At 39.3% G+C, this 20862-nt stretch overlaps 2 protein-coding genes across 3 annotated transcripts in view; one reads left to right on the forward strand and one right to left on the reverse strand.

Annotated features, from left to right (window-relative positions):
- Nucleotides 1-4474: 4474 nt before the first annotated feature.
- Nucleotides 4475-8444, forward strand: kics2 (KICSTOR subunit 2). Its single transcript, XM_030149952.1, has 3 exons — nt 4475-4978; nt 6407-6695; nt 7170-8444. The coding sequence occupies exons 1-3, from the start codon at nt 4747-4749 to the stop codon at nt 7987-7989; spliced, it is 1341 nt and encodes a 446-aa protein (XP_030005812.1). The 5' UTR covers nt 4475-4746; the 3' UTR covers nt 7990-8444.
- Nucleotides 8445-9279: 835 nt separating this feature from the next.
- LOC115430063 (SLIT-ROBO Rho GTPase-activating protein 1) overlaps nt 9280-20862 on the reverse strand; it is a 36865-nt gene continuing 25282 nt past the window's right edge. Inside the window, exons 17-23 of one of the 2 annotated variants that reach the window (XM_030149951.1) lie at nt 17659-17764; nt 16681-16905; nt 15553-15632; nt 15002-15182; nt 13518-13649; nt 11806-12148; nt 9280-11569 (exon numbers count right to left, since the gene is read on the reverse strand). In XM_030149951.1, the coding sequence (XP_030005811.1) occupies nt 11117-11569; nt 11806-12148; nt 13518-13649; nt 15002-15182; nt 15553-15632; nt 16681-16905; nt 17659-17764 (1520 nt within the window). In that variant the 3' untranslated portion in view covers nt 9280-11116. Of the gene's footprint in view, nt 11570-11805; nt 12149-13508; nt 13650-15001; nt 15183-15552; nt 15633-16680; nt 16906-17658; nt 17765-20862 lie in introns of both variants that reach the window. The other variant, XM_030149950.1, reaches the window with a different exon arrangement.

The following is a 20862-nucleotide window of genomic DNA, read 5'->3' on the forward strand; positions in this document are numbered from 1 at the left end:
AAACATAGATTATGTCTTTAATGTCAGAGTGGAAACAAATATCTTCAGGCAATGTTATGTTAAAGGAGTGATATTTTGCCGTTTTTAAAAATGGAATTATGCATTTTAAAACACTTCCCTGTGGTCTACATAAACTGTAAATGCTATGCTTAGGTCTGAACTCTTCATTAATTGTCCTGTAAATTATTGTTTGCTGTAACTGTATGAGGTAATAGTATGTTGTAACTATGTGTTGTGTTTCATGCTGTCTCTTGGCCAGGACTCCCTTGAAAAAGAGGTTCTTAATCTCAATGGGATCCTTTTCCTGGTTAAATAAAGGTTAAATAAAAATAAAATAAAATAAATTAATTAAATTCCACAGGCCCATCTTAATCGTAAGTGATGGCATATTCACCCCCTTGACCAGGGGTCAGCAACCCTAGTCCTAGAGAGCCACTGTCCTGCATGTTTTAGATGGTTCCTTCTTCCAGCACACCTGGTGGTCGTTACCAGGCTTCTGCAGAGCTTGATGATAGGCTTATCATTTGAGTCAGGTGTGTTGGAAGAGAGATACATCTAAAACATGCAGGATAGTGGCTCTCTAGGACCAGGGTTGCTGACCCCTGCCCTTGACAGACCAGCCTGTGTGTGGAGGGTCCAGTATTTGGGTCAGTATTCCTGGGTACAACTACATAATGTAGGCAAAAGGACACTCCAAGTAGCTCAGGGAAAAGGTTATTGAAAAGTATAGGTCAGAAGGTGGTGAATATTAATGCAGTAACTTATTTTACTTATTTATTACTTATTTCACTTTGACAGTAGAGAGGAAGTTATTGGGAATAGGAGGCCATAATTTTTGAATTGCAGCCTTATAAATAAAACAGCCACATGTTTGTTTTCTCTGAATGTGTCCTGTTTGTACTTCTGTTTGTAAAAGAATATGTGACATCTTCAGGGTGTTATAAAATGTATGTGTTGTACCACATAATCTCATTCTGTAAGATTACATCTCGCTATAACAAATTACAAAGAAAGCAATGTCCTACCATTTAATGATTCTGAGAAATCAGAAGCAGACTCAGACCTTGGCTGATGGTCACATAGTTTAAACCCTGCACAAGATGCTGTAAACCCCAGTCACATGGGAAATAATACTGAATCTGAATCTTCCCTGAAAGCAGAACGAGACACCAAGCACAAACAGAGCTCTGTATCAAACAGCAGCTACTCTCACATGAACACAGGCCCTGTGTTTTCAAGGTAAAAACTTATTTCAATTTGATCATCCATCACGTCTCAGAACAGTTCTTTAAAATGTCCCCTGCTTTACCTAAAATTAGTAGTGATTTTGAGTGTAGGCCAAGAGGGCAACAGATGAATTGTGTGTAAAATGTTGATTAGTTACATTGGTTTGTGTTTTGTTTAATCAAAACTTCTGTTTGTTTGTTTTTTTTAAACAACTATTATTATACAATTCATCAGCATCTATTTTGATATTTGAACATTTTAACAACACACTTTTTAGCAGAGACTTCTGAGTTATGGATGTTGCAGCTCCCTAAATTATTGTTGTTATTATTATTATTATTATTATTATTATTATTATTATTATTATTATTATCATTATTATTATTGCTAATTAAATAATTAGTAATTAGTATTACTTCAATTAATTAATCAATAAACATATACACAGTACAACCTAAAGGTGTCTTGATTTTCTTACTGGGAAAGCTGTGGGAAGTCATTTGAAAGGAGTCTATCTGACTTTTACACTTTTGTTATGCATGCATTTATCAAACACTTGTTCTGTTTTTTGCTAAGAAGACAGCTTTTTTGAATTTGTTCATGGCTCATTTGAGAACGATACAAACAATTACTTAGAAGTTATACTTAACATGAAAACACTTTCAGTCTACTTTGGTGCTGCAATTGAGAACAGAGTAATGCTTAAAACATGACTGAGTAATTTTGTTTGTGTATGTGCAAAACACATGTATATGCCAGGCAATAAAATTAAGTCGATAAACTGGTGCTTTCCTTATTCCCACAATAGGGTGATTATTGTCTGCACCCAGCAATAATATTACAATCAGGTCTGTTTGTCCATCTGTTTTTTCTGTTTCTTTGCCTACACCTGCACCTCAAAATCAAGAGATAGGGCAGTTTTTGGCATTTTGTCATTTTCCCTCCATGATCAATGATTGCTGATCCAAAAGCATTTTTTCACTCGATTTGTAAATCTTTCAAAATTAAATCAAAGAGATCAAGAAAAGATAAAACACATTTTACTATGTAGTTATTATAGTATTAGCTACTTTTGAAAGAATTATACATTGAAAGTATTAAAAACACATTTTTGCACAAAAAAAGAGAAAAAAAAGATTATTTTTATTCACTTACAAATTCTTGTGCATTAAGTTATCACTGATGGTCAGAAACCAATTAACACTGAAACACTACTTTATACACCTACAAAATTATGATACACATACTGATATTTTTATTAAACAAATTAAATAATTTATCAATATGAAAAACACCCTTATAAACTGAGAACCACCAGGACAAAATAATTTCAGCATTAAGTCAGATTCCAACAGCAGAAGAAATCATTAATATTTAATATAAGATAAGAAAAACAGAGCTTCACTTCAAATTTACTGACATTAGTGCTAAATTATAACAGCAGAAGTGATGTCACTTACCAACCACAGAGGAGGAAGGAGGAAAAATATGATTTGTGCTCATTTTGAAGCAGTTGATTTTAAAGAAGCCAGAGATCCTCCCATGTGCAGAGAGTGAGAGGAGGAAAGCATTTACACTTATATGACTCATGGGAAGTGTAGTTGTTAAATGATATTCACACACATACACTCACAACATTAGTGTGATTAAAATGTCTGTGATCAAAATCATATTTAGAAAACAAAACAAAACAAAAAACATATTCTCCAAACTACAAAATGTCAATTTCATGAAGGCAAATGATTCTTCCTTCATGACACAATAGATTATAAAATAGAAATAATTTTTTAAATCAGTTTTGTAACTATATATCATAGCCATTTTTTATCATGTTGTATTAGACAAATATTTTGTTGTGCTGTTAACTTTTGTCACAGTAGTAAAGACACAGGTGGAAAATTTATGCTAACTCTGCTGAGTATATTATTGATTTGCTGTTTGATATAAAGTGTCAAAAATGTTGACTGGTGTTTCCCCAAAGCTCTCAAATCACATCTTCAAATGGCTGAGCTCAAACAGTGGAAAATTTTGTTTTTGGGTCAATTCAACCACCGCAGCTGCAGACATTTACTTAATCAACACTATAAATATACTATATATATTGCTTCCCTGATTCAGCCCTACAGCTCGACTCGAAGCCTGAGGTCTTCAGAACAGCGCCTGCTGATGGTTCCACACACCTGTTTTAGCACACGTGGTGACAGGTCCTTTAAAGCTGTGGCACCACGTCTCTGGAATGACCTACCTCTACACCTGCGGTCCATGGACTCTGTAGAGAGTTTTAAAAAACACCTCAAAACCCTCCTGTTCAAACAGGCTTTTTAGTTTCCCACCTGACTCAGGGCCACCACAAACTGATTACACTTTATGTATTCATCATATTTTAAACTGTCTTAATGGTACTTTATTGAGTTTTACGGGTATTCTACTTGCACTGTTTTATTCATTTTTCGCAATGTAAAGTTGCTACTTTACAGTGTCACATGTACTCCATGTGTGTCCCCCTACCTCCCCCCTCTTCCCCTCTCCCCCAGTCTCTCTATATCGCTATCGCTCTCTTTTCTCCTCCTTTATTCTCGTTCTTTAACCCCAACTGGTCAAGGCAGACAGCCATCCTTCAGGAGTCTGGGTCTGCTCGAGGTTTCTTCCTGTTAAAGGGAAGTTTTTCCTCGCAACTGTCACCAGTCATAAGTGTTTGCTCCTGGAGGATTCTGTTGGGTTTCTGGAAACTTGATCTGATTTGATAAAGCACTTTGTGACCCTGTCTGTGAAAAGTGCTCTATAAATAAAATTTACTTACTTACTTATACCAGTGATCATTCTATACCTGCTCTTTGATACACTTGCTTCTTACAAATTCACAAACAGCATCTAAGTTGGTTAAAGTTACTAGTTTTGATACACTTCCATTGTAGGCCGTTATGTTGATTAACTTTGTGGCTGTTTGTGCAAGAGGCCAGCATAATATTATATGAACGACTGTATGTGACTTAGTGAATATCATGAATTAACTACATTTCTGGTGCATCCAGCCTAAAATAAAAGAATTTCCTCATCTCATCCATGAAAGAGAGATGCCTCTTATTCCTGCATTTAGGGCTTGTAAACTAGATCTGGATGATTTCTATAAACTTGGGCTGGTTTATAATTGAATAAAGACACTATCAAAAACCTAGAACTTCATATACGCTACTTCATTAGTGTATTTTGGTACTCTTGCCTTTCCGTAGTGTTTACATCCTGCTTTTCCAATATGGCGTCGGACAGTCAGATAGTTAGCTAAAGATACGCACAACATTTAGTATTTTTGTCTTCAACAAAATACTGGTTTTCCAGCATAACTGTCAGCGGTTATGTCGTGAAATAATGTAATTGTGTTTTAATGTGGGAAAGGTTTATGCTTCTCAGTTGAAATAATTGCTTTTTCTTACCTAGACGATACTCTTTCAATTTGCTAACACAATTAGCCGTTAGCTCGCTGTGGTGGCCGGTGCCGGTTTTCGGCTTTCTCTCGGGGACATGACTGAGGTTGAGGAGTTGCGGCCGGTCCCGCGGGAGAGGGCCATCCTGGAAAGCTTCTTCACACAGCTCGGCATGTTTTCTTTCGACCGGGCCAAGGATTACGTGGAGAAAGAGAAGGACAACAGTAAGAGCGCCGGGGCTATCTGGGCGGCTCTGCTGGCTGCTCTGGCTCACCTGGCTGCTGCGGAGAAGGCGTACCACAACATGACATTTCTGGGACAGAAAATTGGTAAAATCCCGACTACAACATCGAATTAATTCATAGAAACTAAATAGACCTTAGTTCAGGGTAAAACTTGGATGTATGGTGGCGTATACAAGTTTTATCTGTTAAGTTCAATTTAAAACAAATTTCAATTAGAAATTTCTGTAATATTTATTGATCTTACTGTATTTTACATCACCTTTGTGTAAGATGGTGAGCCGATAGTAATTTAAATGACAAAATCTTCATTCATTTCTTTTCATTTTGTCCTTTAATCCTGTCAGTTATCAATTATAATTGTTCAGGCATTGCAGAATGTATCTGCCTTTTCTTGTAGTCATATTCTTCAAATACTTGTATCTAGACCTGGAACTGTTGGTTAAAAATAATGACTGTTTGGAAAAGAGTCATCAGTGATCTTTGAAAAGTGGGGATGTCGTGCTCTAACGTTTTACCGTAGCTAGATTATTATCATTACATTTTAAAATTCATGTTAGAAAAACATCTACAACTGTCACGAATGCCTACAAACATTTGCTGCTTTTAAGGGGAACCACTAACCTCCAGGTACTTAGATTTCCTCCTCCATTATGTTTATGTTTATGTTTATGTTTACGCATTTGGCAGACGCTTTTTTCCAAAGCGACTTACAGGGGAAAACCAATTAAATCACTCAATCAATCAAATTTTATTTATATAGCGCCAGATCACAAAAAAGTTATCTCTTGACATTTTATATATAGAGTTGGTCAAAACCAGACTCTAAGTCAATTCTACAGAAACCCAACAGAATCCTCCTGGAGCCATTCCATTATAAGCAGGTACTGTACATACAGGTTAATTCTCCTGTCAGTGTCCATGGCCATGGTACTGATGAAGATCTGGAGTTGCTAACTGTGTGCCTTCAGTGACAGCTCACTGCTCCTAAAGTGTGCTGATGATAGGTGCTGTGTGTGTATGAGGGTGGGTAAAATGCAGAGACCCTATTTCCCTACAAGACAATGAAGGGAATTAACCTTTAAAATTCAGCTGCTTTGTTACTGTCTTCTGAGAACAATATGGTCCAATATGATAAGCACCCATGGAGAACTAGTTTGTGTACTTACCTGTCCACTATTGTGATACTGTTTTTATTGATGTGTTCACAGCAACAAAATGTATTCTTATTTTTAAAAGCCCCACTCAGTTTTTCTTCTAAACTGTGAAAATATTTTTACTACTTACAGTCAGAAGAAGAATGGTTATATAACTGTCTATGTAATTGGCAGAAAAGCCATAAAAAAATCTTTATTACTTTGTTTTCAGCATGAGTCATAAAACAGAATATTTTCAGCACCAGGTGGTGCTGTAGCATAAAAATGTCAACCATTTTCATCTCAGTAATGTGCTGCCCATAACAACAGACTTAAGGGTTTATATTTGTAAACAGTGGTTTCCTTTTCCTCTGGGCAGGTGGTCAGTCCTTCTTCAGTCGCAAAGACTCTATCCGAACCATCTATACCTCTCTGTACAATGAGCTGAGGAAAGTGGTAACTATGGGGCGCCACAACCAGCCGGGCTCCGCCTCCTACCTGGAAGACCTGCTGTCTCACCTTTCAGAGCAGCTCTGCCACTTCACCCAGGCCAGGATGGAGATGGCCGATCTGTATGAGAAAATGCATTCGCTGGGCAGCCAGAAGAGCATCATCTCAGAAGAACTGGTCACCACACTGGAGGCAGTGCTGCAGAAATACAGCTCCAAGTGTGTATCTGTTTATGCCATTTTTTACTTGGTTTATAAAGCTAAAATAAATAAGTATGGTGTATGATAGAAACTCATAAAAGAGAACATGACAGTTTGGGGTTGTAGAAGAAAGTTTGTGCTGCATCCAGCAAATTTTGAAATGTGGAAACTTATTCCCCAGAGAAGTGACAGTAAATTGTTTTCTGCAACTGTAGCAGGAACACAAATGGCACGGTTGAGCTCAGCATGCTGCAGCATGACACACCACACATCACTAATGTGAGTGTGCACTGAAGGGTGAAGGGGATGTTCTCATCAGCAGACCTGCAGAGGAATATGAACGCTAAAAAAAGGATTGACTGCTGGCTCTGATCCAAAATAAAAATGGTGCAGCCTGGTCTCTATATAAGATGTGGCCAGCTTCTGTATTTCTATTGTTCAGTTGTGTGTTTGTCTGTTTCATTACGGATGTCCTTGTGCTCACTCCTCCAGATTCCACCATCCCATCCTGGGCCGTGTGGAGGAGTGCTTCCAGACAGAGGTGGATGTGGTGACCCAGTTGCTTCGCTGCCAGGCCCAGGTGTCAGAGTGGCATTTCCTACCCGCTCTGCTCAGCCTGCATGGTGCTAACTCTAAGCTCACCGCCTGGGGTCAGCTCTTCCAGCGGCAGAAAGAAACCCGCAAGCATCTGTTTGGAGGTCAGTCCCAGAAGGCTGTGCAACCTCCGCACCTGTACACATGGCTGCAGCGTTTCCAGGCAGCTCTCCTTGCCAAGTTCAGCTTCTATTTTCATGAAGCCCTGAGTCGGCAGACAGCCCCAGCTGACATGAGAGCTCTGACTGCCCGCACCACGCCAGACTACCATGGCAAGATCTGCTCCTTCATCCGCAAGCATGATGCGAGCAACGTATCCCTGGTGTTTGACAACCGTGGCTCAGAAAGCTTCCAAGGTCACGGTTACCACCACCCACATTCATACAGGGAAGCACCAAAGGGCGTGGAGCAGTTCCCTGCTGTGGTGTCCCTGCCTTCAGGAGAGCGGCCACTCACACATTGGCCTAACGTCATCATGATGATGGGAGATCGGGCGGCTGAGCTCAACACTCTGGACAAAGTGGTGCACTTTTATGATGACAAAGTCCAGAGCACCTACTACCTGACTCGGCCTGAGCCTCACTTCACTCTGGTGGTCATTTTTGATGGCAGGAAGTCTGAAAAGGATTTGCACATCACCGCCTTCCTGCAGGAGATTTCAAGCTCACTTAGGAACTCCAAACCCTTTAGCACCCTCAAACCTGGGTCAAAGGGCTGAGCTAGTTGTTGGTCTTTGAGGTTTATGTAGAACTGATAGATACATGCTTAAAGAAATAATTCAACAGTGTTGGCAGTACTCTGATTTACTTGTTTCTTCTGCTTTCAGATCGTTTTTTGGACGTTGTGTTCTATTTTCCATCTGCTATTTAGGTTGTTTTAAATTTGCCAAAACACTTTTCAGACCAAAGAGATCCTTGAGTTTTTACTCTGTGCACAAACCTTGGTCATGACTGTATGACAGCCTTGTAAGGCATAGAAACGCTGCTAATACCTAATGCCTTTGTTTAACTTATAAATGACTTTAATTATGTTGAATCAAATACTGTTTCCACATGTTTCTTTTTCTACTATTACACCGTACAGTTCAGACAAAAAGTTTTAAGATGTCTGCACTTTTAATTCCTCCTCAGAGCAAAGACTCAAGTTATGATTAAAGCTTGACTGTAAAATTGATGGAAATGAGCCTTTATCAACTTCTTTTACATATATATATATATATATATATATATATATATATATATATATATATATATATATATATATATATGTAAACTGTAATGCTAAGACCATGCAATGTTAATGCTATGACCTTATAATGCTATGCTTACAGTATTATACATTTGTAAACCACGGTTTCCTTTTCCTCTTGGTAGATGATCAATCCCGCCAATAAAGATTTGCATAGATTTAGTTTATCTAAAGTCATGGTTAGAATAAAAAAGAAGTCAAATGATCGCCTGGGAAAAAGGTTTGTCAAATATTGTATATATCAAACATAGCTTTTATGTAATCAAAATTTAAAAAAAAAAAGTTAGTTATGATTTCTTGCATTTCTGTTTTGAGATTGTAAATAAAATTATATTTGGGTTTTCTATTTTGTGTTAGTGAGATAAAACTGTATACTATTATTCAGACCACTCATGCAAAGTGGTCATGTTCATTTTTCAGAATAACTGCTGGGTACTTGCAGCCCTTTGTGTTGCACAGATAGAAAGACAAACATTTATTTGAATATCTCTAAACTTGTAGGAAATTGTGGATTACATAGAAAAGCCAAATTAATATAATTTACAAAGGCAAAATAACCAGACAAATGGGATTCCAGTTTAGTAGCTAGATGGAGTATATTAACAGATTGATGTAAAGATTTGAGTGGGACCAAAAAAAAAAAAAAAAAAAAAAAAGGTCCAACACAATACGATGGACTTCAGTTTTGTCCAGAAAATGTGTCCAATGTTTGCAGTAAATGAGAGGACACATCCACAAAAAAGCCCTTCTCAGTCAGATGATGACTTGAATGCTAATTTATTCAGGTTTATTTATAATATAAATACAACACGTTGATACAATCCATTTGGCTATATGAGCTCATCTGTAGGAAGCTCAGGTTTCAAATACAGCAACACTAACAGACAAAAACCATTTCCTTTATTATCAAACACATTCAAAGAAACTTCCCTTTGAGTTAAAATGCACCAACATGTTATGATGCTACATGCCAAGTACACAATCCTATACATCAAAGTGCAATGTCACAATGGGTTAATGCTAGAATTCATAATTCAGTAATCTACTAAACACTTTATGATTATTTCATTCGGAGTGCTGCTGCTCTTCGTTCAGGACATGCGTGAGTGGATTCACAACTCCCCAAAAAAGACAAGGATTAAAAAAAAGGCACTTTCACAGATACACACTTACATCCACACACACGTATACACACACAGATGTGCATCCATATCCCATCTCAGCAAGTCACATTTCATTTTAATCACCACACTCACATCAGTTACCAGCCCGGTTGGAGGCCACATTCAGTGTGCTGTTCAAGTGTTTTTTGGGCGTTTACAGACAGAGCCCCACCCTGTTAGCTTACTGTGAATTTAAGGTTAACCAGTGACTTTAGTGTAACAAGCAGGTAAACCATTAACACACACGTATACACACACTCAGAGAAAGTGGCATGCTTTTTGCACTCGCACTGCTTTCCCAACTTGCGCTTGTGTGTGCTGGCACTCAAGGCAGGCATGAATTATCTATTATCTATGACTATTCTAGTGCGTCTGCACTTACAAGGGAGTAGTACAAGGGCAGGCAAAAAAGACACACTCTCACACACACACACACAAACACGCACACACACACGCACACACACACAAACACATATTCTTTTCGCACACACACAAGAACAAAGAAATCATACACCCACCCCATCCCAGAAAAAGTTCTGTCCAGGTTCCTAACTCCCTCCACCGATAAATCCACCCTGTCTGAAGCTCCGGTCTGGGCATGGGTTTCCACTTTAAACACAACAAGGCTGTTAAAAAGTTAAGTGAGTCGCCTCCACAGCTCACTGAACATTCAATAGATGGCTGAACAGTCGTTAAATACTGGAAACATTCATTAAATAGCTGAACATTGGTTAAATAACGTGAGTTTTGTGTCACTGACGACCTCAAGAGGCGTTTCGTGGTTTGAGGTGAAAGTGAGCTTAGCAGCTGAACCGAGTGAAAAAATTAAAAAAATAAATTAAGTCACACAGACGTTGTTGAACCATCGTTGCCTTCACTCTGCCATGTTCTCTTCTTCTTTACGGCTTTTATCCGAGTCACTTATACAGATACAGCAGCCAAGCCGGTCAGGATAGTTCTTTAAAAACAGCAGCCTTTTCCTGATAGGCCTGCGTTACTTCAGAGCCTATCGTCATGACAGTACAGCCCACATTCACGTCACTGAAACTACATTTTACTGGAGCTGAAATACACTCTCCATGTCTCTCTATTATTTAATATACAGAACAGGATGCCGTGTCTACGTTCGTCCCTGTATCTCTTTATCAGCTGTTCTTTTAGCTAACCTTTGATAAATGCTTCAATACATGGAGAAAGTAAACTCCTACACACCAAGAGAGTACACACCAACCTGACAACACATAAATATCATGGCATATCATATCATAGGTCATGTCATATTATATTTTATTACTACATTAAAACCCTTTTAGTCTTTCCTACCCTTTCTACCCTCATGTTGATTATAAACATTTAGCAGTACCCTGATCTCCTCTTCTGACCCATTTTTGGCCCGGGTAGGCCTGATTTGGCCTATTATTGGCCGGGTTTGGCTCACATGGTGCAGGATTTGTCCAGCGGCGGGGGCAGAGGCGGAGTGCTGCTCTTCGGTGGAATCATAGGTTTGGGCCTAACTGCAGGGGGCCGCAAGGGGGCCCCCATACGGGCAGCTGCCACAGGCTTGAAGGAGCCCAGGGTGTCAGGAGAAGGATTGGCCGGTCGGGGAGGTCCAGGCGGAGGTCCAGGTAGTGGGCTGATGGGGCTCAGAGGGCTGAGGGGGCTTGGTGTGCCAGGTGTTCCTGGAGTACCAGGGGTGCCCGGTGTTCCCGGGGTTCCTGGGGTGCTGGGGGTGCTGTGGGGGCTGGGAGACTCGGAGGAGCAGGTGGTGATGGGACCATTCTTCACCTGTTCCAGAGTGTCCAGCACTACGTCGGGCGCCGGCCTGCAGCCCTGCCGCTCCAGCTGCCTCAGCTCCCCCAGAGCCACCGTCACCGTCTCCTCGATGTCCTGAAAAAGAAAAAAATCCGAGAAAAAGAAGAGTTAGTCAACAGGGAAACGAGAGTTAAATTAAATCTGCAACAAACAAAAAAAAGATCCATACACAGCAACTTTAAACACTGAGAAATTCTCATCTTTCATTCTTGTGACTGATCTGATTATAGATCTGCAGAGGTACTAAACACTTTGAGCAGCTTTAATTTAATCTGTTTAATGAGGGTTCAGTTGGATCTGTTCATGTCTACCTGTGCCAGCGTGTCGGGGTCCAACCCTCTTGAACGATGAGAGTCACTGAAGCCATGCTGACCGCTGCTCGAGCGTCGGATGGGCGTGTCTTCTGGTCTCCTCAGCGAATCATGTCGGCTGACTGTCATGGTCACTGCTGCTGCAGAGCGACGGCGGCGCTCTGGGCTATCGAGGGGCGGGGTCAAGCCTTGACCGCGTCCCAGCAACAACTCCCTGGGACTGAAGTGACCTGTCACCGGCGGAGAGCTGCGTTCCATCACTCCCCCATTGCCATGGCAGTAGGTGTCGTTCGAGCGACCAAGGGGGCGGCGGAATAAACCGTCTGTTCGCTTCCTCCGATGACTGTCATCAGAAGAATGAAGAACTCAGGTTAACATAAGTCTGACTTAACAGATGAGTGTGGCTGTGATGACAATGTGACATGAATGAAGATGTCTGCTGTGCATGTGACATAAAGGTTCTGGTGGAAGAACAATGACCCACAGTGACCCAGATCCAAAACAAAGCTGAAAACCTTTATTCCTCATTTCTCTACCTGCAGTTCTGGTCTTCTCTCTACTGTTGTCTAAAGGCTGTACATCATATTCAGAGTACTCGATGACAAAAGAGCATTTTAACTAGTTAAGTGCTGTTTTTAGCCTCTAGTAGGGCTAGTTTAATAGTAAAAAACAGTGTCCAAATTGTAAAGCGTTACCAATTATTACATTTTGTGGGGGTTTGAAAGTTTGTGTCATTTGATCTCAAGTCTTTAATGCTGAAGTCAGTATGATTCAAAGATACTTGATAATTCATACCATGTTTAATGACAAATAATCAGTGACCACACTAACTTCCCATTTTCTCTTACAAACTATATAATTCTGTATATATGCATAATTCTCCTAAAAGTGATGTATTTACAAGATTTTATCAATATGGATTTATTTTTCTGATAATTTCTTGGCTTAAGTGTGGCATGACCAGAACAGAAAGTTAATATAACACCAGTAGAGTTAATATAATGACATTGTTTTTAACATTTTGCTACTGTATACAAAATGTGGCAAACAAGAACAGATACTTCTCATTCATGTTTTATTACTTTCAGCCCTTTGCATGTCAAAAAACAGTGGTACTCTGCATTGCTGATTCCTATTCTGCTGGATATGAGTTTCCTTCTGTTAAGTAGTGATGAAATTAAGAAGTAGCATGAGGAGTAAAAGACAAGCTTAAGTGCTGATAAGTTAGTTTTTTTACACTTGCTACATAAAATGGACATGATGATTTTACATAAGTGTCAACAGTTGAGGAGGGGCTTTTTAAATGCTCTTAGAAGATCAGCAAGCACTTGGTATGAAGTATCCTGATGCTTTTCTGTGAACGTGACAATGTTTGAACAGTACAGCTGTTTTACAAAATGGTTAATATCCATCAATTGAAGGGAAATAAAACTGTTTGACAGCCACACCTTTTTTCATAGATTAGGTCACTGCACTTAGTTTGCAGTTTCCCTCCCATCAGATGCTGGGAATGACTCTGAGAGAAAGTGAAAGGTGTGTGATGCTGTCAGACCGGGAAACAAGTCACATGAGATACAGCTGCGATAACAGCATGAAGAAATTCGCAGGTATTTTTAGAGGTGACAGAACCAGCGCAAGAATAAAATTAACATTCACTGCAGCTAAAATGATCATCTGTCTTCTGATAATGGAAGATGTCTTACATGACAGACCTGTTATAGGTCTCTGGAGGTCTGATGTCCGTAGGGGAGCTCAGTTCACTCCTGGACCTCTTATCATCGGTGCTGCTGCTCCCTCCATCACTGTCTGCTTTCTGACTGAGTGTATCTGACATGGCGTCCGCCCTAAAGACACCAAGCACATCCCAATCAGGACAAATCACTCTGGAAACAGGAGAGCTGAACTCACAGAACACACCAGTCATCAGTTAGCTGATCAATAGTCTGCAGTTACTGACTTCCTTAGTCCAATAAGTTCATTAATCAACAATGTGTGTGCAATCCACAGAGCAACAAATCCACACAAATCACTGCAACTTGTCAATTAAACAAATAGGGCAATTATATCAAGGACCCTCTCTAAATATGACACAAACCAAATTAACAATGGATCTTCATATCAAGATTTTACACACAAACACACACACACACATACTGGGTAAAAGTATTTTGAGTCTGCATTAAATGGAGTATGTGATGAACTGCAAACATTACAATTCACGTATCATTTTAATAATTGAAAATAAGACAGTTAGCCAAAAAATTAGACATCAAAACATTATCAATGTCAACACTTTGGCAGTAAAAATAAATTAAAGTACAAATTTCTGAAACTGAAAATGAAAAATTTAGGACCGGTGCCGGTAATATTACAAATTTTATGCAAAGGCAAACAAAAATATAGAAGTTAACGTAACTTGACTGACCACTAGTTCTACCACTATCATTTCCAATGTTTATTTGAAGGGTTAAAAAACATTACATACAAACGACAATGAACCATGCAACATGGGAAAAAAAAAGATAAAAGGTAAAAATTGTTTGCTAAAGCACTTTGTCCTAATAAATATGATCTTGAAAGAAGGTGAAACGTGATGCTAAAGATTAAAATGCGTTTATGCATTTTGAAACCTTGTGTTTGTTAGTCACATATTATGTAATGCATCATATGTGCATCAGTATTCCTTTCATCAAACCCTTTTTAGCGTCTCCAGGTATCCTTCACAATACCTGTAAAACTAAAACTACATAAATTCATTAAATGAAAACTAAATTTAAAAAAAACTGTGAATTCATCAAAAACAACTTTTGCACTCCTAAAATCAATTAAGACTAAACTAGAATCAAAAACAAACCTGAGAATACTAGTAAAATGAAAACCAATGAAAACGTCCAAGCCATAATAATTCTTTAGTTTCTGTAGAGGCATGCCAGTATATTAAAAACTACAGTGTTTACTCATGTTATTGAAGAATGTTGTGGCTCACTGATGTGTTTTAATGTTATTGGACAACAGAGGAGCTCTAAGGCACAGAGGCAGAATATGCTCATATGAGACAGTAAATATACTGATGACATTATTAGCTGGTTCAGTTCACTGATAGTAAAAACGTACAGAAAATCACTACAACACAAACGTAATTTACCAATTTTAAAACTTAGACTGTGTATACAAATCATCTTGTCTGTGAACTCGCCTGTCCTTCACCACAATGTACTGATGAGGCACCAAGCCATGGTTGCCGTTGTGGCGCCCCTCCCACCAGTCATGTGATGCACGCTGAAAGAGCTGCAGGGACGCTCCCTTCTTGAAGGATAGTTCCCGGCCCGAACGGCCCACATAGTCAAACCTTGCCACCGCCTCCACCGCCTCACCCTCTGCAAGACAGACATAGAGTGGAGAAAGGGGGAGGAGGAGATAAAGATAAGACCCACACATGAACATAAAGGTGAACGTGAACGTGTCAATCATCTGTCTCTGATCCTCTCGGCTGTCTGCGGCCTGGCCAGTAAGAACAGAGCTTTAAAACAATTAAAGGTTTGAGTATTTCTATCAATTCAGAGCAAGAAAAGAGGAGGAAAGGCGGGTGGGGTGTGGAGGGAGGGAGGGAGCGAACAAGGAATGAGGGGGGCGGTCTCCATAGCTGCTGTTGCTGTGGCAACCACTCTTCACCAGGACACAGAGGGATGGGAGTGTGAGCGAGGAGGCCCGCTGGGCGATTGTGTGAAGGTCAGGTGTCATACGTACCCTCATCGCTGGTTTGGGTCTCTGTGCCGGCGTCGGGTTCGGCCTCCTCCAATGCTCCCGGCTCGCTGAACGGACTCTCACTGCAGGAAGAAGAGGAGAGGCTAAGTCACTGAGGGAGACCAGCATACTGTCCATTCAACGTGGGAACAAAGGGAGGAGGACGCAAGCACAGATGGAAATACAGCTGCTAACAGAGAGTGAGGACGTTTACGCAACAATACAGAATGTCAAGAGTTTAGTTTATGATGAAAAAATACAAGGAAAGGAAAACAAGAACATGGTACTTAACAGTACATATCAGGCAGGTTTATACTCTTATATCCATCACTGACTGGCAGGTGATAATGTACTGTAAATCAATAATTCCCAACCAGAGACATACTTCTGCAGTTGCTATGGGGTAGTTGCAAATGACATTTTGCATTCGAAAACAACCAAACCGGATTACAAAGTGTTGTCATACTGATCTTTAGTAAATGTATAATAACAACTAAGCTCACTTTCAACCTGAGTCAGAAGAAACCCCTCTGACACAACACTCCACTGATAAAAGCACATAAAACATTCCAACAGCGTAAAATGGCTTGATTTGTATGAAAACAGTGCATCAGGTGACTCCTATGAGAATTAAAAAGCATTGTATTCATCGTCCTTATGAGTTTGTGTAAAGGAGTATTTGAGTTAATGTAACTGTGCCCTGGGTTACACCAGGCAAAACAGGTTGGGAACTAATGCTATAGAACAAACTGAACTCTATATATGACAGCAAGTAGTCATAGCAAGACTCCTGAATTAAAGCATTATGTTACCAGTTAAATGATGACCTGCTTAAAAATGAGATTAATATGGGAAAACAAAGTACAGATGAATAGGAACTTATGTAAGTATACGGTGTATAAGTTATATGCATGTTATGAGTGAATTTCATGCCTTATTGTCCATGATATATTGACCTACAGTGTGGATTTTCGTTTCTCAACAACCAGTCTGATTAGGGTCAAAACATTAGAGATGTAAATGAATAACAGGTTACGGACTATATTGTTTACAACTGACAACATGAATATGATTAATGATTAATGAAATTACTGAATGAGTACGAATAAAAGGCTAATGTTAATGTCTCACCAGTACTGATCGCCTGTCATACACTTCTCATAAACCGGACCAGGCAGCTCCTTGGTGTCTGGGAAGATGTTGTCGTGGTTCAGGATGACCGTTTTGATGACCTCATTCACATGCGCCTGGCACGCCACCTGGTCCAATGTGTCTGGTGTGGGCAGGAGGGTGGGGCCAAACACGATGGCCAGGTTCCCAGCATCCATCATGTTCTCATCGCTGTACTGGGAGAGGCTGTGGCAAATGATCAACAAACCACTTCTGTATTTAGCTTCATTATACTAATTTTAACACTTCCATCCTTCATGTCACATAGTAGAAATTACACTCAAAGTACACTTGTGATGCCAATTTACTGACATGTTATCATGTTAGGTATAAACATGACTAGAAACAATTTAAAATCTAAATGTTGTTCACCAACAGCTGCTCAAAGGTCCCTAATTAACAGCTGTTTGTTGAATAGAAATCTGATAATGACCACATTCAGGGGGAGGTCTGAGAGCTCTACCTGTCTGTTTTTGTCTGTTGGGATGTTTCCACTAGATAGTGTATCACAGGACCCAGAGGTTAAATACTGACGTAAATAAAAATATTTTCACTCACCTTGCCATTGAAGATGTAGTTTAATAATATTAAAACTGAAGGCATTTCATAGCCCTGCTAATAAACGCACCAATACATTAAGCTTTCGCATCACACCTGCACATCACACTTAGTTTCCCTCCTGTTCACACCTCCTGCCTCTCCATCCCTCGCCGCTATCATTCTATATTTATTTGAGAGGCTGCAGGAATGAAACAAGCTCTGTTTTATCATCCCTACATGTTTCAGGAGTGCACTTCTATCTCTCCTTACTATAACAGGGGTTTATATTCTCTCCCACCTACTCTCAGCTTTAAAACCACATGGGGAAAATGGAAAGAGATTGGTCATTATCATTAACTATGAGGGCCTGTGAGGGCCTCTGTTTAAGTAGACACTCACTGGTTGAGGAAGGCGAACAGATAACGCATCACCACCAGCGTTGCCCTCGGGACACCCAGCAGGATCTTACGGATGCACTGAGCTCTCTCGTACAGGTTTTCTATCCCTGCGGCAAGAAACACACAGTTGAACAGTCAATGTAGGCTGTAGAAGAAGTGACAGCCTGCTTTATGGTATCTGAAAAGTACCTTAACTTACCCAAGTAAAGAGACTGACTAATAAATAGTTTTGCAGATGGTATGAGCAGATCAACATGCAAGGAAACATTTTCTACTTTTTATGGTTGTAGTTTTCATATATTGCTGCAGTTTATTTATTCTTTATTTTTATTGCTCTGTGATGATACCATGTTTTGACGCTACCTGTAAGCAGGGAAAAAGCAATGAATTATAATTAATTTGGTCTGAACTACATTTTAATCCATTATGAAGTAGGTGTACTGCAGTGTGAGGTCATAATTTGAATTGCCACCATTAACAGGTCTGTCACTCATTGTAGATCAGGCAGATGAAATAATACTGTAGAAGATTTTTACTTTTAATAGCCACATAAGACCTAAATCCTGAAACTGAATCCCAATCATGATGAACATGATGAAAATCCTTGGCCACTGTTAAAAGGACCCATTCAAATTCAACTCCAAGAGAGGCGACAGCTTCATTATGCAGCGTGAGCTTCATCTGTCCAAAAATGTGGGTATCAAAAATGTGCCACTTGCACAAAAATCTGTCCAACATGCAGATTTCCAATAGCAGTATGTAATCGGTAGTGATTTATTGATGTGTTGTATTTGTGAAATACACCAATGATATCTCCATTTTGACCCAATAGAGGTTGTGCTTCATAGGACTGGTGAGAACAATAAAAGATCAACATTTTAAAATAATTAACCAAGGAACTTTTACTCAATGTACATTATAAATATGTTACATTTTACTCTTGAGTGTATTTTTACACAAGTATTTTTTTATTAAAGTGACAGTACTTGAGAATTATTTAGTACTCCTTACATCTCTGCCTACAGGTTAACTTTTGTACATCATAGTTCAGTGTCTAGAGCAGCAGCTGACTCTGCAAACCCTCAGCCAACACCACCAAAAGAGAGACAGAGGTTCAATATCTCTGCTGTTGATGGGATGAATAACAAAGACAAAGAGACACTAAAAAGAAACAAAAACAAAGAAAGTAAGGAGGGGAATGAGTGTGTGTGGGTGGATGGTAGCTATTCATTTTTGGATTAAAAGCTGCAGTGTTTTTGTTTTTTTTTTTTTTTTTAGTATCACTGGGCACTAATTCCATAATTTTCTTTCAGGATGTTGTAATTCAAGTGGTCTGAAAGAACACAGGATTTTCCATCTATTCTTTGCCTGTTTTTTGGGGCTGTAGAAAATGTGCCCCATACAGATTTGGTTTTTCAAAGGCGTTTTCAGGTGGGAGGACTAAATATGAGTGACAGCTCTAATTTCTGATCACCGACCAGATTTTGTCAGAGGTAACATGGATGTGGTTTTAATGCTTTATTCTATATCTCAGTACAGAAGCTTGACAGTATGAAGCAGCACCAGATCATCTATATTATATTTAGTATTTGATTTGGATTGAGAGGGCAGAGCTACAGAAGTAAAGTGTGTATCTTCAAATTCGGGTGTTTTTCCTCCTGAATTTGGACCCCTCAGCTTTAAGGGCAGTATACATGTTTGGCTGAAGCTAATACAGAGGTGGAAGCAGCACAAATGGTCCAAAGTGTGTCAGGTGTTTGGACACATAAATGGTAAAACTGGACCCGCACTTATATAACGACCTTCTACCCATTCGTGCACACAAACACTCACACATTTACACACCAGTGAAACAGTCACGCATATGAGGCTGATAATGTCTTCATTTGTCCCTGTCAAACTGTAACTTAAAGTGTAGTCAGATACAGACTGATGCATTTGAATCTACAATATATAAAAATATTAACATATTATATCAAACCTACCATGGACTATCATGGTTATATGAAGAATTATTTTAAGATACAGTTGTAGCCAAAAGTTTTGGCACTGAGACAAATTTTGTTATTTTAAGCTTTGCCACTTCAGTTTTTTTTAGATTAGTTCCATGTGTTTTGAGATCTACTGAAGAACAATCACAAGCATTTTATCAATTTTACTGGCAAATACATTACATTTATTCAAAGAGTCACTGCCAAAATATTTGGCCATGACTCTACATTAAATCAGAACTCTTCCAATATTAACCGAAAACATGGAGCAACCAAATCAATTATAATGATTTGACACATAGAACAGTATAATCTGACAAGCTACTGTACAGTGGATTAGCAACATTCACAGTCCTGCAAGTTCATAAGAGCTGCTTCAGCATGTCAGCAACATGGAGGGTTTTCAGACTCACTGACCCAAAAATAAAACTGCTCAATGCAGAATATGCAATGTCAGTATTTGGAGCAGAGGCACAACCACCTGAAGCTTCATTACAACAAACCCCATTAATCAAGTGGACACACATCACAAAAATGAATATGGGTTTAAACAGACAAGAAGTAGAACAGATTTTAATGGTTTGTACTTAAAAAGTGTGAGTAACTGTCCTCAGACAGCGACAAAGCAAAATGAATAACTCATAAGCTCACTAACTTTATTACAGTCATTAAAATACTTGATTAATATTGTGCTTTATCTATTCATATTTATGTTTGTGGTATTAGAATTGGCATCCTTGGCATGGCAAGTTTTATGGTGACTGGACGAAGAAGGGCTTGGTCTCACTTGAAAATTTGTACATAGATGGTAAATTTGCATCATTCAGTCAACTAAAGAGACAATATAACCTGTCCAACTCTCACTTTTTCCGGCATTTACGGGTCAGACATTACATCGTATAAAAAATCCGAAGTTACAAAAACCATCCTATGGAGCATGAGATCTATAATGTGCTGAAAAGCCCTTCTTCCTCCAGACATCTCATCTGTTTGTACATTTTGTTTGATGAATATGTTGAAGCAGATGGTGTGAAAATAAGAGAGACTTGGAAAGAAGAGATAGGCATTGAATTAACTGAATCTATGCGGAACAAGTGTTTGTCTAAGATTCACTCCTGTCCTATAAACAGTAGGCATCAGCTGATCCAGTTTAACACTGTCCACTGTCTCCACTACTCCAAAGTCAGACTGAACAAGATTCATCCCTCAGTCTC

This window comes from Sphaeramia orbicularis, chromosome 12, assembly GCF_902148855.1.
Source record: "Sphaeramia orbicularis chromosome 12, fSphaOr1.1, whole genome shotgun sequence".
Classification (NCBI taxonomy): Eukaryota; Metazoa; Chordata; class Actinopteri; order Kurtiformes; family Apogonidae; genus Sphaeramia; species Sphaeramia orbicularis.